The sequence below is a fragment of the Xenopus laevis genome, chromosome 2L (genome assembly GCF_017654675.1).
Source record: "Xenopus laevis strain J_2021 chromosome 2L, Xenopus_laevis_v10.1, whole genome shotgun sequence".
In the NCBI taxonomy this organism is placed as follows: domain Eukaryota; kingdom Metazoa; phylum Chordata; class Amphibia; order Anura; family Pipidae; genus Xenopus; species Xenopus laevis.
In genome coordinates, this window is record NC_054373.1 from 79,674,333 (window position 1) to 79,689,219 (window position 14,887).

The 14,887-nt window shown below is 37.4% G+C and overlaps 1 protein-coding gene across 9 annotated transcripts in view; it reads left to right on the plus strand.

Annotated features, from left to right (window-relative positions):
• The window catches only part of shroom2.L (shroom family member 2 L homeolog), a 124,996-nt gene that overhangs the window by 87,070 nt on the left and 23,039 nt on the right, over window positions 1-14,887 (plus strand). For 4 of the 9 annotated variants that reach the window (XM_018246619.2, XM_018246618.2, XM_018246623.2 and 1 more), the window contains 2 exons: window positions 8,650-8,775; window positions 9,678-12,168. In XM_018246619.2, coding sequence (XP_018102108.1) covers window positions 8,650-8,775; window positions 9,678-12,168 — 2,617 coding nt within the window. The remainder of the gene's footprint in view (window positions 1-8,649; window positions 8,776-9,677; window positions 12,169-14,887) is intronic. The other 5 variants (XM_018246620.2, XM_041582084.1, XM_018246621.2 and 2 more) reach the window with 3 other exon arrangements.

Here is a 14,887-nt window from a genome sequence, read left to right on the forward strand (position 1 = left end):
GCTTGGGACCTGGGGTTTCCGGATCTCCATGCTTCAAGGGGCATATTTATTATGCTGTGTAAAAAAAAAAAAAAAAAAAAAAAATGCGGGATAATACACCACACATCGTATACATAGCACACAGCATAATAAATGTGCTATTAAATAATTTAAACATTAAATAATTTGTTTTGCCTCCAATGTGGATTAATTATAGCTTATTAGATTTACTTGTTTATAATGGAGTCTTTGTAAGATGGACTTCCCCTAATTCAGAGCTTTCTGGGTAACTGGTTTCCAGATAATCGATCCCATGCCTGTATTGTCCAAAATGCTTCCAATCATTATTACCTAAATTAAACCTGTGTTCTGTCTTAATAAAAAGTAAACTATGCCTTTTTTCAGGGGTACACCCTTTCAAATGCTATTATGTGTAAAATCCAGATGAAATTTGTGGCATTTTTGTAAATTACAAGCATTGGGTGTACTATATTTTATAATATCATATGGCTGATTTTTCATGTCATCTCTGTAGAGGAAGCGAAGCTGTGCTTAGCTATGCTTACTTTTCTCTTTACTTTACTCCAGAGTTACAGAGAAAATCATCCCATTTCTCAGTAGTTCGATATATTAAATTCCAAGTGTTAATTTTTTTTTAGAGATGATTAAAATTGTGTGGAATCTATCTAAAGTTTGCAAAATTTTAACATTTCTACGTTTCTTTAATGGTATATTAGCAGTGCTTTATTTGACCAGAAGAGGACAGTTTCTTTGTTAAACGTTGCCTTTTATCGAGAATTAGGAATTTTTTTGTCCACTTTCACAGAAGTCTGTTCTGTCTGACAACTGTTCACGTGATGTTCCATTGTGTTAATGACAGTAATTCCATTGTCTTCCCACTATTCAAGTGATAATTTATATTGTATGCTGCCGCTGAGAGGAGCTGTCACCTCTTTTTTGTATGCCTGTCACGAAGCCTGTGATTGTGCAAAGATCTGATTAGTTCCTAGTGTTTTAGTTTTGCCTGGTTTTGTTCTGTACCTGAGAACAGTACTGCAGCCTACCAGTGTGAGCTTTAATTTAATGTATATCAAAGGTATTTTCCACAGTTCACCCTGACCCTGTGTATATTTTTGAAAACGAACTGTATACATCTAACTTGCATTGATTTCTCTGCAGTTTAACTTTGTCTTTTTTGCCCACAGGATTCTTTACAGGTATTTGCATTCTCTTGTGTGCATTGCCTAAATTAATCCTGATACCATTGCACTGTACTATATAATAGGTCATTATTTTTCTCTTTTATAGGAGAAAAAGTAGGTTTTGCAGTTGGTCACCTTATACTAACATGGCTTTGGCTAATGTATCCAACAATATTCAAGTATAATTGAGGGCACTCGTGCACTGTCCTGATCCTACAGCTGTATCTCAAAAACATGGCAGGCACTCCAAGACAGTATGTTGTGAGACTACATGCACTGGATGCATATATAGAGCTGGACTCCCAAGTTCAGAACAGGCTAGTAAAAGCGTTCATAGGCCTATGAATAATTTTTAGGTGCAGCATGTAAGGTGAAGGTGAAGCTGTATTAAAAAGCTATGCAGACTAGATAGAGGCCCATTGGCCAGATTTGTCTGTCTAAATAGTTTTGACACCTAGGGGGTTATTTAACAAAGGTCAAGTTTTAGCATATAAATAAACTTACAACTCTTAACGGTTTGTAATTTAAGAAATATCATGAATGAAAAAACTTGCATCAGCGAGTTTGGGGTTAACAGCCTGAAATTTATCAAGTTTTTGCGAAAAAATCGATTGAATTGATTACGTTTTCGGGTGAAACCTTCGGAAAAAAAAAGACCTACATGACCTTAATTTTAGATGGTGTATTTTCAGATTCGAGCTACAGTTGGCCCATAAATCTTCGGACAGAGAGAACTTTTTTCTAATTTTGGTTCTGTACATTACCACAATGAGTTTTAAATGAAACAACTCAGATGCAGTTGAATTGCAGACTTTCAGCTTTAATTCAATGGGTTGAACAAAAGGATTGCATAATAATGTGAGGAACTAAAGCCATTTTTAACACAATCACTTAATTTCAGGGGCTCAAAAAGTATTTGGACAAATTAAAAAACTGAAAATAAAATGGTAATTTCTTATACTTGGTTGAAAACCCTTTGCTGGCAATGACAGCCTGAAGTCTTGAACTCATGGACATCACCACATTCTGGGTTTCCTCCTTTTAATGCTCTGCCAGGCCTTTACTCCAGCGGCTTTTAGTTGCTGTTTGTTGTTTTGTGGGCCTTTCTGTACGAAGTTTTGTCTTTAACAAATAAATGGATGCTCAATTGGGTTCAGATCAGGTGACTGACTTGGCCATTCAAGAATATTCCACTTCTTTGCTTTAATAAACTCCTGGATTGCTTTGCCAATATGTTTTGGGTCATTATGAAACACCTCCCAATCAATTTGACTGCATTTAGCTGGAGACAGTATGACTGCATTTAGCTGGAGACAGTATGTCTCTGAACACCTCAAAATTCATTCAGCTGCTTCTGTCCTGTGTCACATCATTGATAAACACTAGTGTCCCAGTGCCACTGGTAGCCGTGCATGCCCAAGCCATCACAATGCCTCCACCATGTTTTATAGATGATGTGGTATGCTTTGGATCATGAGCTGTTCCACAACTTCACCATACTTTTTTCTTGCAATCATTCTGGTAGAGGTTGATCTTGGTTTCATCTGTCCAAAGAATGTTTTTCCAGAACTGTGCTGGCTTTTTTAGATGTTTTTTTTAACAAGGTCCAATCTAGGCTTTCTATTCTTGATGCTTATGAGTGGCTTGCATCTTGTAGTGCACCCTCTGTATTTACTTTCATGCAGTCTTCTCTTTATGGTAGACTTGGATATCAATACTCCTACCTCCTGGAGAGTGTTGTCCACTTGTTTGGCTCTTGTGAAGCAGTTTCTCTTCACCATGGAAATGATTCTGAGATCATCCACCACTGTTGTCTTCCATGGATGTCCAGTGCTTTCTTTCTTTCTCAGGATGTACCAAACTGTAGATTTTGCCACTCCTAATATTGCAGCAATTTCTTGGATGGCTTTTCATGACTTGTTTCACCTACATGGAGAGCTCCATTGACAGCATGTTGTCTGTTCACAGCAAAATCATCCACATAAAGCACCCCTCTCAAATCAACTCCAGTGATTTTATCTGCTTAATTGTTAATGAAATAATGAATTGTCCACACCTGCCCATGAAATAGCCTTTGAGTCAATGGTCCAATTACTTTTGAGCCCATGAAATTAAGTGATTGTGTTAAAAAAAAGGCTTTAGTTCCTCACATGTTTATGCAATCTTTTTGATCAACCCACTGAATTAAAGCTGAAAGTCTGCAGTTCAACTCCATCTGCGTTTTTTCATTTAAAAATCATTGCGGTAATGTACAGAACCAAAATTTGAAAAAAGTTGTCTTTGTCCAAAGATTCTGTAACACCTATTTGGGCTGCATAGCACACAAATAGTTAAACTGTCCAGCTAGCAGTAGAAGCATGGGTTACACGCGACTTCACACAACAGGGTCAGGGCCTTCGCCATGTGGAAGTGTTCCCTCTATGGTGTAGTGCAACTACATCCCCCCAGGCTACTGTGCATACAACAAAAGATGGGCGCCAGGAGGTTCTTGCAGTAAAACAGAAAACGGTTTATTTAACTATGCACGAGGCAAGTGACCACAGGTTTAGTACTCACACAGGAGCTGAGGCAATAGCACATTTCTCACACAGAGCTGCAGGCATTAGGCATTTCTCACAGAGGAAAGGTCTCCATTAGGCATTTGCAGTATTCATACACATTCCCTCCTGGAAGTTGTCAGGAAAGCAGCTTCTACCCTACAGTCCCTCTTCACTGAGGTCCCTGACTGGAGGCAACACATAAAGCCTCTGGGAAGCTACTCCCTTACTGCAAATCCTTGTTGGAGCTTCAGCTGCTCTTTCTCTCTCACCTCTCTGCCTTTCTCTCCTAGAGAGACTATAACAAGTCTGCCCTAGTGCAACTATTCCTCATTCACGGGGTTACCTGGTCCCCGACTTCTTCTCCAAAGCACATGGGCCTTTCTGGGCCTAGCTGTGCCCAGGCTCCCCTGAGCACACCCAGCTGGATCACCATCCACAGGCCAAAGAGGAAGTGGCCACTCCCTACACACACTATATAGCAGTGTAGCAGGGGAGTGTCATTCTCTCCTGGCAGATCACTCTAAGAAAAAAGGTGGGGGCCTTAAAGCTGCAGGGCAGATTACCCAGTAGGGGTCCCTACAATTCATTTGGGTTTTTTTCACCCTCTTCAATGACCTCGAACACTTGATTTCTTTTTAATAAATTTGCCCCCTAGACCTCTGCAGACCTTTGTGTAGGATATAATTGTGATGTGCTGTTGTTCTTGACTGGCACATGACCAGGCAAAATGACCTGAGATGGCTTCCTACACACCAATATTATAAATTAAAAAAATACACTTGCTGGTTCAGGAAAGAAATTTTACAGGGCAGAGTGAATTATTTGCAGTGTAAACAGTGTAATTTAGAAATAAAAACTACACCAAAAAATCATGACATAATCCCTTTACAAAACTGCACTGTAATTTTATTGAGGCAACTGAGTAGAATCATCACCTCTTGGTTCAATGTCTGCTTCCATTAGCTGCAGAACCATAGTTCTGGTAACTAATGTGATTGGTACTGGGACTCAGATTCATTTGTTCCTCTTATTGCATTGCTTGGCTGCTTAGGAAGATGAAAATGATGGTGGATGTTATAAAACTGGAAATACCTTCAGATAATGATGTTCTAGTGGCCAGAAAGTTTCTTATGAAGATCTTGAGAAGTTCAATGAGGTACGGTACAAATAACTGTCATATCACAGTCCTGTATCCCCATGGCCGGTAGAATTTTATAGAACTAGCAGCTTCCTTTCTGCCTCCATCCTCATTGTGCTTTGGTTATAAAGTGCAGCTGTTATCACTGTTTGTGTTGTACCTCATGCTAGTGAGAGTTATGACCTATCCTCCATAGATGAATTCCATAGACTGTGATTCCCTACTTTCTGTGCAGCTTCTGCTTCTGCCATCCCCATGCTATGTAGCCTAAATATCCAAACAGGGAAGCTATATTCAGACCTGTATTTTGTGTCCATTTGTTTTCTATTCAGTTGAAAGAAACAAACATGTAGAGAGGTACTCACTTCTCTATACCTTGCACTACAACATTGGTGGCTTTCACATTGTCCACTATGTTGCATATGGTACAATGTTCAAATACTGGTTGGACAGTAATGCCCTTTAAAGTGCCACATGGAAATACAAACACAACTTAGAATCTGCATTTGTAAATGGTGCTTGCTACTTCATCAGCAATTATGCTGATATTCTGTGAATTAAAGTTGCATTGTGTTAAAACTGTTTTTCAAATATTTTTATACATTTTTTTTAAATTTCCAGTTTATTCTTTGACAGTTGTCGTGGGGCATTGGAGGGTCATTCAGGCCAATTTGACTCCTTGCGTTTGGGTTACTAAAGAAAAACCATGGCACAAATTCATCATGTGTCCTTGCCTTTAGGGAATTTTTGCTATAATAAAACCAATATTCCTTGAACAAGCACACTTCGGTCAACACAATACCACATTCATTCATTCATTTATTTTAGCATTCCATTTGCAAGTTTTACACATACCTAAATATATGCACTCCTACACCAAAGCCACTTTTGTCTCCTTCCATTTGATATGGTATGGAACTGAACTATGCTAATCCGCTCTGCCATCTTTGTCATCTGTGTATCATTTAGCCAAATCCTGTGGTATTGCAGACTGGAGCAATTGTGGTTGTTGAATACACATTGTCAGTTACTTATTTTTGACCATATAGATGTCAACTGATGCCCCTTTGAGACCTGATGGCTGCTTTTTCTTACTCTGGTTTTGAGGGCTCATGCAGGTTACGCATATTTGCTAAGCACTTATAAGGTGAAACAAATGGTAATACAGGTATATGACCTGTTATTCAGAATGCTCGGGACCTGGGGTTTTCCAGATAACTGAACTTTCTGTAAATTGGATCTTTATACCTTAAGTCTACTAGAAAATCATTTAAACATTAAATAAACCCAATAGGCTGGTTTTGCTTCCAGTAAGTAAGCAAAGTACAAGGTACTGTTTTATTACAAAGAAAAAGAAAATAATTTTTAAATATTTTGGATTAAACTAAAATGATTGTTTTGCCATCAATAGATACTTTTGTATTATTGAATCTGCGGATCAGTCACAAAAGAAGAATTTTTGTTTAAATAGGACATAAGAGATGGCATTGCTGTATTTTTGCAACCTTGTAAATAACATGTTTACATATCAACTGATCCAACATACTTTTTGTTAGGTTTGCTCAGTGGCAACTTTTTTTTTTTTTTTTTTTTTTTTGAGGTGCCCGGTAGGCAAAATTTGTATAGCTGAGAATTTATTTTAGCTGTATTGTGAGACACCGTGTTAAAAAATCATAGCAGCAAACCCAATTTAAAATGAATTTTTACAAAGGGACTAAGTTTTACCTGCAACTTACTCGCTGCTTTCAAAGTAAAACTCCCAAACTTAGTTGTTCTTGTACTAGCCACCTGTGGGATCACCTGACTAAAGCTGGAAGGGGTTGGAGTTACAACAAGGAGCTGGCCACTGCTCCTATATGAACTATAACAAACAAGGGAAAGTTGTGCTCACCACTAATTTTTAAATACATAAAGCGGGGGTGCATTGAGGTTGTGACCACAACATTCATATAAACAAATACAAGAGATCCTCTGCATTCAATGCATTTTCAATATATTAAGGACACTGAAACATTTTGTGCCTTAAGCTACTAAAAATGCCTTACCCTTTAAATAAAACAGGGATTGTTTTGTCCATATATTACAATATATTTAAGCTGGTCAACTACGTCAAATTCATCCCCGATATGGCCAGTCCCTCTACGCTCAACTTTCATCTGATTCATTAAGAATTCTATTGCTTCATTATACATTTTACAAAGGGACTAAGCTTTAGGTGATCCCACAGGTGGCTAATAAAAGGACAACCAAGTTTGGGAGTTTTACTTTGTAAGAAGCGAGTAAGTTGCAGGTAAAACTTAGTCCCTATGTAAAATGTATAATCAGTTAAAATAATATAGTGCCTAAATGAAGAAAAGCTGTTTGTGCAGTATGTACTTTTTGCAGTTGTGAAATTTTAGAGCTGGATGATGAAGGATTGTTAACACTACCTAATTAACAAAGACAAGTTTCAACATTTGTATGTTTTACATAAATGATATATTCATTTAACCCATTTCATCAGACAACTTCCCTGGGCAAAGCTTCTCATAAACCACTGCCCTTCAGAAAATAATTGTGAGAGAATAAAGAATATTGTCCACTGCTTTATAAAAATCAGGTTTTCTTGTGGCTTTGACACCTTATCTTACAATTATATTTTTCAAGTCCAGCAGGCAGGGGGAGGGTGTCTGAAAGGGGGAGGCCTGGGGGTACATCCTGCACCCGGGCCTGGGCAACAGTAGTTATGCCAATGCTGTTCTGCATAGATCTGGAAGCTGCTCCCACAAACATCTAGAGGGATGCCTTCCCAAAGGCTTTTGTAGAAGCACACAGAAAAGTTCTTAGTACTGGTATTCATAAAGCTCCAAAATAAGACAATGACATTTTCTAGTATAAATGCAGGTTAGTAATTACTTTTAGTACTTCACATTACCAAAAGATCCCTTAACAAGAACCCTTAGGTGCCAAGCATTCTGGATAATAGATTCTATACTTGTTATACACTTGGTTTTGGCATGAGTTATTGGACAGACAGGTGTAAATCTATGAATAAAAACACACCTATGCTTGCCAAATAGCTTTAATATGTAGTTTATATCATATATAAGCACTATGCTGTAGATTGTTTAGGTGAAAGCTTACAGGTTGGTTAGCATTGTTTTTAGAATACAAAATAGAAAAAAACAAAAAAAGAATGTTATCTCTTCAGAACCTATAGGATCTTGGCAGGTGTTTTTGTATTATAGAGACCTCCAACCAATGGCTTTTGTTGAATTGTATTCATAACAACATGGAATAACTGAACCACATTTGTTTATACAATATTGTATGTCACCGACAAACTCCATGTCCTGGGAATATTTTTTTGAATTTTATGGATTAGCTCCTGGCAGTTTCTGGTCTCTATCCTTTCTGTTTTTCTGGATATTTGGTTATAAAGAGACTACATGCATCATAAATGTGCAGTTAATAACCCAATTAATTTGTTTCGGAAGTATTCTAGCTGAAAAACTAACACAGGTTCAAATTTGTTTAAATCTTTAGACATTGGAGAAAAGGAGTCATTTGGTACACATTTGGTTTATCTCTGAAACATACAACTTATTTAGTGCAAGCAGTAGTAAATTATTTTATACATGCTTTATCCTATGCTCACTCATCATTTGTGCCACCAAAATGTTATACAACAAAGTTTGAAAGTGCAAATGATTATGATCTCTTGATCCATGTTTTTAATACATAGATTTGTATACTTACAATTACAATTTATCAGACGCTCTAAAATAAAATGTGTTTTGTTTGTGTTTAGGAGAAATGATGTCTCATACAGACCTCATTCCTGGCACTCAAATAAGCTAATTGAAAGCGCTATGGATACAGTAACACCGCAGATCTCAAATGCCACTCCATTTTGGAATTCCAGGTATCGTTCCAGGTAAAAATGGGTTTAAAAAAAAAAGTATTTAATATTAACAATCAGACAAAATATCTGCTAAAGTGATTTTTTTCCTCTAAATTTGGGATCATTATTTTCATTTTTTTTGTTTTGTGTACAGTCACATGACTTTATATTGTGTCAAACTTGAGCTGTTATGTTTACAATACTATTTCCCTGCACATTCCGTGGTCTCTAAACTACTGCAACAATGTCCATTAAAGGAACAGTAATGTCAAAAAAGTGTTTTAAATAAATGACAGTATAATGTACTGTTGCCCTGCACTGGTAAGACTGGTGTGTTTGCTTCAGAAAAACAATTGTAGTTTATATAAACAAGCTGCTGTGTAGATATGGGTGTAGCCATTCAAGCACTGGAAACACAATTAATCACAGATACGTTCTGAAGAATTTCATTGCATACTATAGAGCTTCAGAGCTTATCTGTTGAGTATTTTGTGCCTTTTCTACTTTTTCAGCTTTGAATTGCTGTCCCCATGGCTACACAGCAGCTTGTTTATATAAACTGACTACATAGAGGTCTAAGTTGTTACTGTCTGTGGAGAATGTTTCAACTGAACATTTGTGTGGATAATTTACTCATATGTACAGATAGGCAGACAGTAACTTGTAACTTATACAATTGGCTTTGCAACTTATGTATATGTTAAGACGTTTGATATGAAACATAACAAACTGGTGTAAAGGTAATACATTTATTGGCTAACCAATGAGATAATCACAGCAAGCTTTTAGAGCATTTCATATTTTCTTTCACAGTTTAAATGGTCGGAAAGCTTGCTTATGTCTGGTTAACATGGTACAACAAATATATCTTTTTTTTTTAAGTTTGCCACAATTATATATCTGTATTAAGCAATATTTTTCCCTTTTTTTGTCAGCAGCTCTTCATCTCATGATCTCTCAAATCCTTGGGACCAAACAAACTTGCAAAGAAATTCTGAAAATTTTAGCTCCATGGGGAGTATGGACAGTATTGACCAAACATATCAGTTTGGAAGACTTTCATCTGCAAAGTCCAATAACAGTATCGATTATGTAGGAAGCCAGAATAAGAGAGATTCTGCATATGGTTCTTTTTCTGCAAGTTTCAGCACTCCAGATCATACCTTATCTAAAACTGCTTCTGCATCAACAGAGAATATTCTGTATAAAAACAATGACTTGGACAACACACAGCGGGGTTATAGCAAGACAAGTCCATCTTTGAATGAGACCATACGGTCTGCAGATAAACCAGGAATCCAGTCTTCTTCTATTAACGAGACAAGCAAAATACAGAGGACAGAAGATCATGCTGAACCTAGATATTCTGGGCGATCAAACTTTGGTCCTGTATGGAATATTCCTGATAAGAAAAAGACAGCTTCACCTCCCCCTCCACCACCACCACAACGCAGTGATAGTTATGCAGTCACTAAAATCCACGAGAAGCCTACCAGCTTTATGCACTTGGATGCTTCAAGCACTCAGCACTTTAATGTTGCAAATAAGTCTGATGCAAAACCTGACTGGAACTTGGAAATATCTGAACAGCAAAGACCTATGAGAGCACATGACAGGACTGTAGCTGATACAAGAAGAACCAGCAATTCCTCCTACCATGCTGAATTAAATGTAGATCAAGGGTTGTCCCCCTATAAGGACAAATACCCAAGCAATTTACCCAGTGTGAGTAGAATGCAGGCTTCATTATCTACCAATGATGTTAGGTTTGCGCAGCCCGTCTACAGCTATCATCACCAGCGGCAATATAGTGATGAAAGCACTCTTTTTCAGAACACAAGGGCATCAGCACTGCATAGATCCCAACAACAGCCAATGAAATATGAATCTAGTTTCAATCACGTGCCAGCTGACTTGGCTTATGTTTACCATCCTCATCAGTTGAGAGTACCTGCTACTTCTGCAGGTTTTAGCAGTGGGAAAATAAATGTAGAAAACAATGGGCAGAACCATTTTCAGAATGTGAGTCTAAAATTTTCTCAGGGGAATACGACACACCATCAATGTAAGGAGGAGGAATACTATGCACCAGAGGTAAATTCTGGAAGAAAATCTGTCCAGCCGGAAAATACTGTCACTAAAGTTGAAATGTCAGATTACGGTCTACCTCAGGAAAGCATTGAACCGTCACAAATAAACTGTGAAAAGAATGGCCTAAACATATCTGAGAAAAGGGATAATTCTTTAGGTAATATTGAACATATAATCAATAAAACCACTGGACATTCAGAAGAAAAATGTAACAACAGATTTAACCAGGTGGGTCATTCTGGAAAAGGTTCCAATAGATCAAATCAAGATTCTTGGAGAAAGGAAGCAAATAAGATAACACCTCTAGTAACACCAATGTTGCATTCTTTAGCACAAGAAGGAAGAAATCGGTCTGAAAGTTTCCCGGATGCTGAATTTGAAAAACAGCCTTTCCCAGATGCAAGCAAACAATCTCGCAGAAGTGATCGTTTTGCAACAACTCTGAGAAATGAAATTCAGCTAAGGCGAGCACGTCTGCAAAAGAGCAAAAGTACAGCTGCCTTGACTGAGTCTAATGAAACAGAAACCTCGGAAAACTGGAGACAAGACTCTCTGGAAAGCCCATCTTCTGAGGGTTCTTTTTCAAGCACCTACAGAAGCCATCTGCAAGAGGCCCAAGCCCGTGTTTTAAGAGCCACTTCTTTCAAAAGAAGAGACCTTGACACTGGAATTTCTGATCATTTATCTCAGTTTCAAGATCGAAAAATGCAGGTCTCAAACTTTTCAGGTCTTCCTTTAGAGCCTGTTCAACCTAAGCAAAACACAGCTGGTGGCAGCTCACAAAATGTATCTCGTATTGGAGCAAGAAAAAGGTTCACCACTCAGCAGAAGCTAATGTCCTTCTCAGAGCCTGAGAAAATTAATGAAGTTGGCGTTTCTGAAGACCAATACAATTTCCGTGCTGAAAGTTCTACTAAAGCAACTAAGGGATCTTTTGCAGACAGATGGAAATTCTTTGAAGAGACCAGCAAATGTGCACAAACAAAGGTTCTACCAAAAGTCCAGCCAGAGGAAACTTTTGAAATAACCACTGATAAGGATTATGCTAAGAGTTTTAATGAGCAAGACAAAAGGACTTGGGCAGTGTCTGAACAGAATACTACTGCTAAAAGCCATTCCCCTGATAAAATTACAACAGAACCTCGTCAGAGATTAGGGACTTTTGCAGAATATGAGGCATCTTGGAAAGAACAGAAAATACAATTGGAGAGAAAAAATTCTGGCAGATGTCACTCAGCTGACAACATCCTTGATGCTGGTCTTGAGCAAAATCCTAAAGCACAGTACATTCATGAGAGGTCCAAGTCCTCTCCTACAACAGATTTTTATGCACAGGTAAGCAAGAGGTACAGTTATTGGATCCGGTTATCCAGAAATCTCCGAATTACAGGAAGGCTGTCTACCATAGACTCCATATTAAAGAATAATTTAAACATTTTTGAAATGATTACCTTTTTCTCTAATAATAAAAAAGTACCTTGTATTTGATCCCATCTATGATATAGATAATCCTTATTGGAGGCAGAATAATCCTATTGGGTTTAATTAATGTTTAAATGTTTTTTAGTATACTTGAAGTATGGGGATCCAAATTACAAAAAGAACCGTTATCTGTAAAAACCCAGGTCCCAAGCATTCTGGATAACAGGTCCCATACCTGTTTGTTAATAAAGGTACTCTATCAACAGAGGATCGCTATCCAACACCCCACATTTTTTGTAAGAGCATTGAATCAGTGTTGACTGTCACAATGGAAGGTAGCAATCAGTAAAGAAAGGTCAAGTGCATTGCCTGTATATTATATTTTTATACTGAATGTGTTCTGCTTACAGGAGATTATATTTATTATATATATTGTACTGTAATTATTTTGAGGTAGATGATGTAGCAGAAGAAACAGCTGCAAAAATTGCCTTTTAGAGAATACAAACAATGTTTATATTGTCAATATTCTGGCAGGGGACATAGGGAATTTTTATTTCCAGTTCTTGATTAACTTGTTCGAGAACTGACTGACAGATTCATAAGGACATAGCTGCTGCTTTTATTAGAAGAGGGACTATTGGCCTGCTGGTTGGATGAGACTCTACTGGACAATTTTGTGGCCCAAGAAAACCATTGATTTCTTTGTATGACTCCATAATTGTATTATAATCTTGCAATCTGTTATAATGTATGCTAGTTATTTATTGGCGTTGGTGGGAACATTTGAACAAAATAGTTTTTAGTTGATTTTCTGCTCTGTTGATTCTGTTCTTTAGTGCATAAGCATTTTTGAAGTGTAGAGTACTTTTAAGGCTGCTTTCTTTTTCACTTATATCCATTTTCAAAATTGTTTTCTTTTGTTCATGTGAATGTTCTTTATGGAAGTTGTCTACATTAAGCTTAGGAAGCCAGTCCTATAATTTATTATGAGAGGCTTTCATATTTGTCTGCCACATGATCTTAGTGCACAGGTCCTGAGCAATCGAATTCTGAATAGTGTTGAGTGAGGAAACAATGGAATATAGTTGTTAGTCTTCTGCAAGTTGCAGACTGCACCTTGCACTGTAGCTAAAAATGAAACCTATTTTAGCCTGATTTTATTATATTTGGCATACTTCTAATATATATATAAATCATTTCCCCATGAGTTTTCTCAGGGCAGTTAGAACATTCATTTTGTGAGCCTCTTCCCATTAGGTTGCACGGAAATGGGTCTATTAATGGCAAATTCTGCCACTGTTAGGTGGCAGGTACTGTATATTAGAGGCTTGACCGGTGAAATGTATCTGGTCTCTTGAGCCTCAAGAAATTTTACATTTTATTTACAAATGTTCATTAAGTTATATCAGTTAATTAAATTGGTAACGTGGACCTTTAATTAAATTTCATTGTTACAGCGTGTATTTCTGTGCCTTTTATGTAATCCTTTTTGTCCTGAATTAGCGAAACTGCATTTTTGCTGTATCAGGTCCTAAGCCCTTTGTCTTTTCACTCATGGCTCATATGACTGTAGTTAATGTAGATTTGAATCTTTTCACGATCCTGCTCTTGCCAAGGCTTTTTACACGGCTTTGTGGGGATTGCCTACTAAACCATCTCCCTGCAACACTTTGATTACTTACAGTTTAATACTACAAAGGCATATTTTCCAGTTACATTCTTAATGCAATTTTCTTCTTTGTTTGTGAGAGGTAGCAAATAGAACTGTAGTGTTGATTTACAAATTCAGGCAACACTGAATGGTTATACTTTTATCGTAATACTACAAAATATCTGTTTACATACAGGCAACTTATATCCTCTCTTTATAAATTGCTTAGGTGCATAAACACAATCTGATCTGCCAAAAATACATATATACATTTTTTTATATGTATATGCATGATTCTTCAGATTGAGAGGACATCATGCTTGTCTGCTTCTGCTGATGTGATGGATTTTGGGACTTGAAGTGCTTTCCAGACAGCTGCCATGTCTCCTTCATTTTACAGTCAGCAGAAACATTATTCTCATGCATCAGCGCTTGAGGTGTCCAGGCGGCCATGGGTGGGGTTACTACCTATATTAAATAAACTGTATGGGAAAGGGATGAGTGGAGACAGATCAGGTTGGGCAGGAGAGGTGTTTGTACCTGCAGACTGTAATATAAACTGGGAGAAACATGGTGGGCTGTGCACAGATTTTCTGCAAAGCATAGAGAATTCAAGCACTGTATCCATTATTGCAGCTAGGATATACTTGTGAGTGAGTGTGTGTGCTTACACACATATACAGGTAATTTATATATATATAGGTGTCCAAAAACCTGTTATCCAGAAATGTTTTCATCCAGAAATGTTTTCATCCAGAAAATCTGGTTCTTTTCTTTTAACGGAATTTTTTCACTAACCAAAATAAAATAATTAGCAAACGGTGTTTTATAGGCACAAAGAAATAATACCATTCCCTGTAGATGTCTATTTATATTTAGATACACGTGTTGTGCCAGTATACCTGCCTGGTAGCAGTGCTGAAGATTAATTTAACATGCAAGCAGCTGAACGCGTGTGAAGTTTTCTTGGCTCAATAG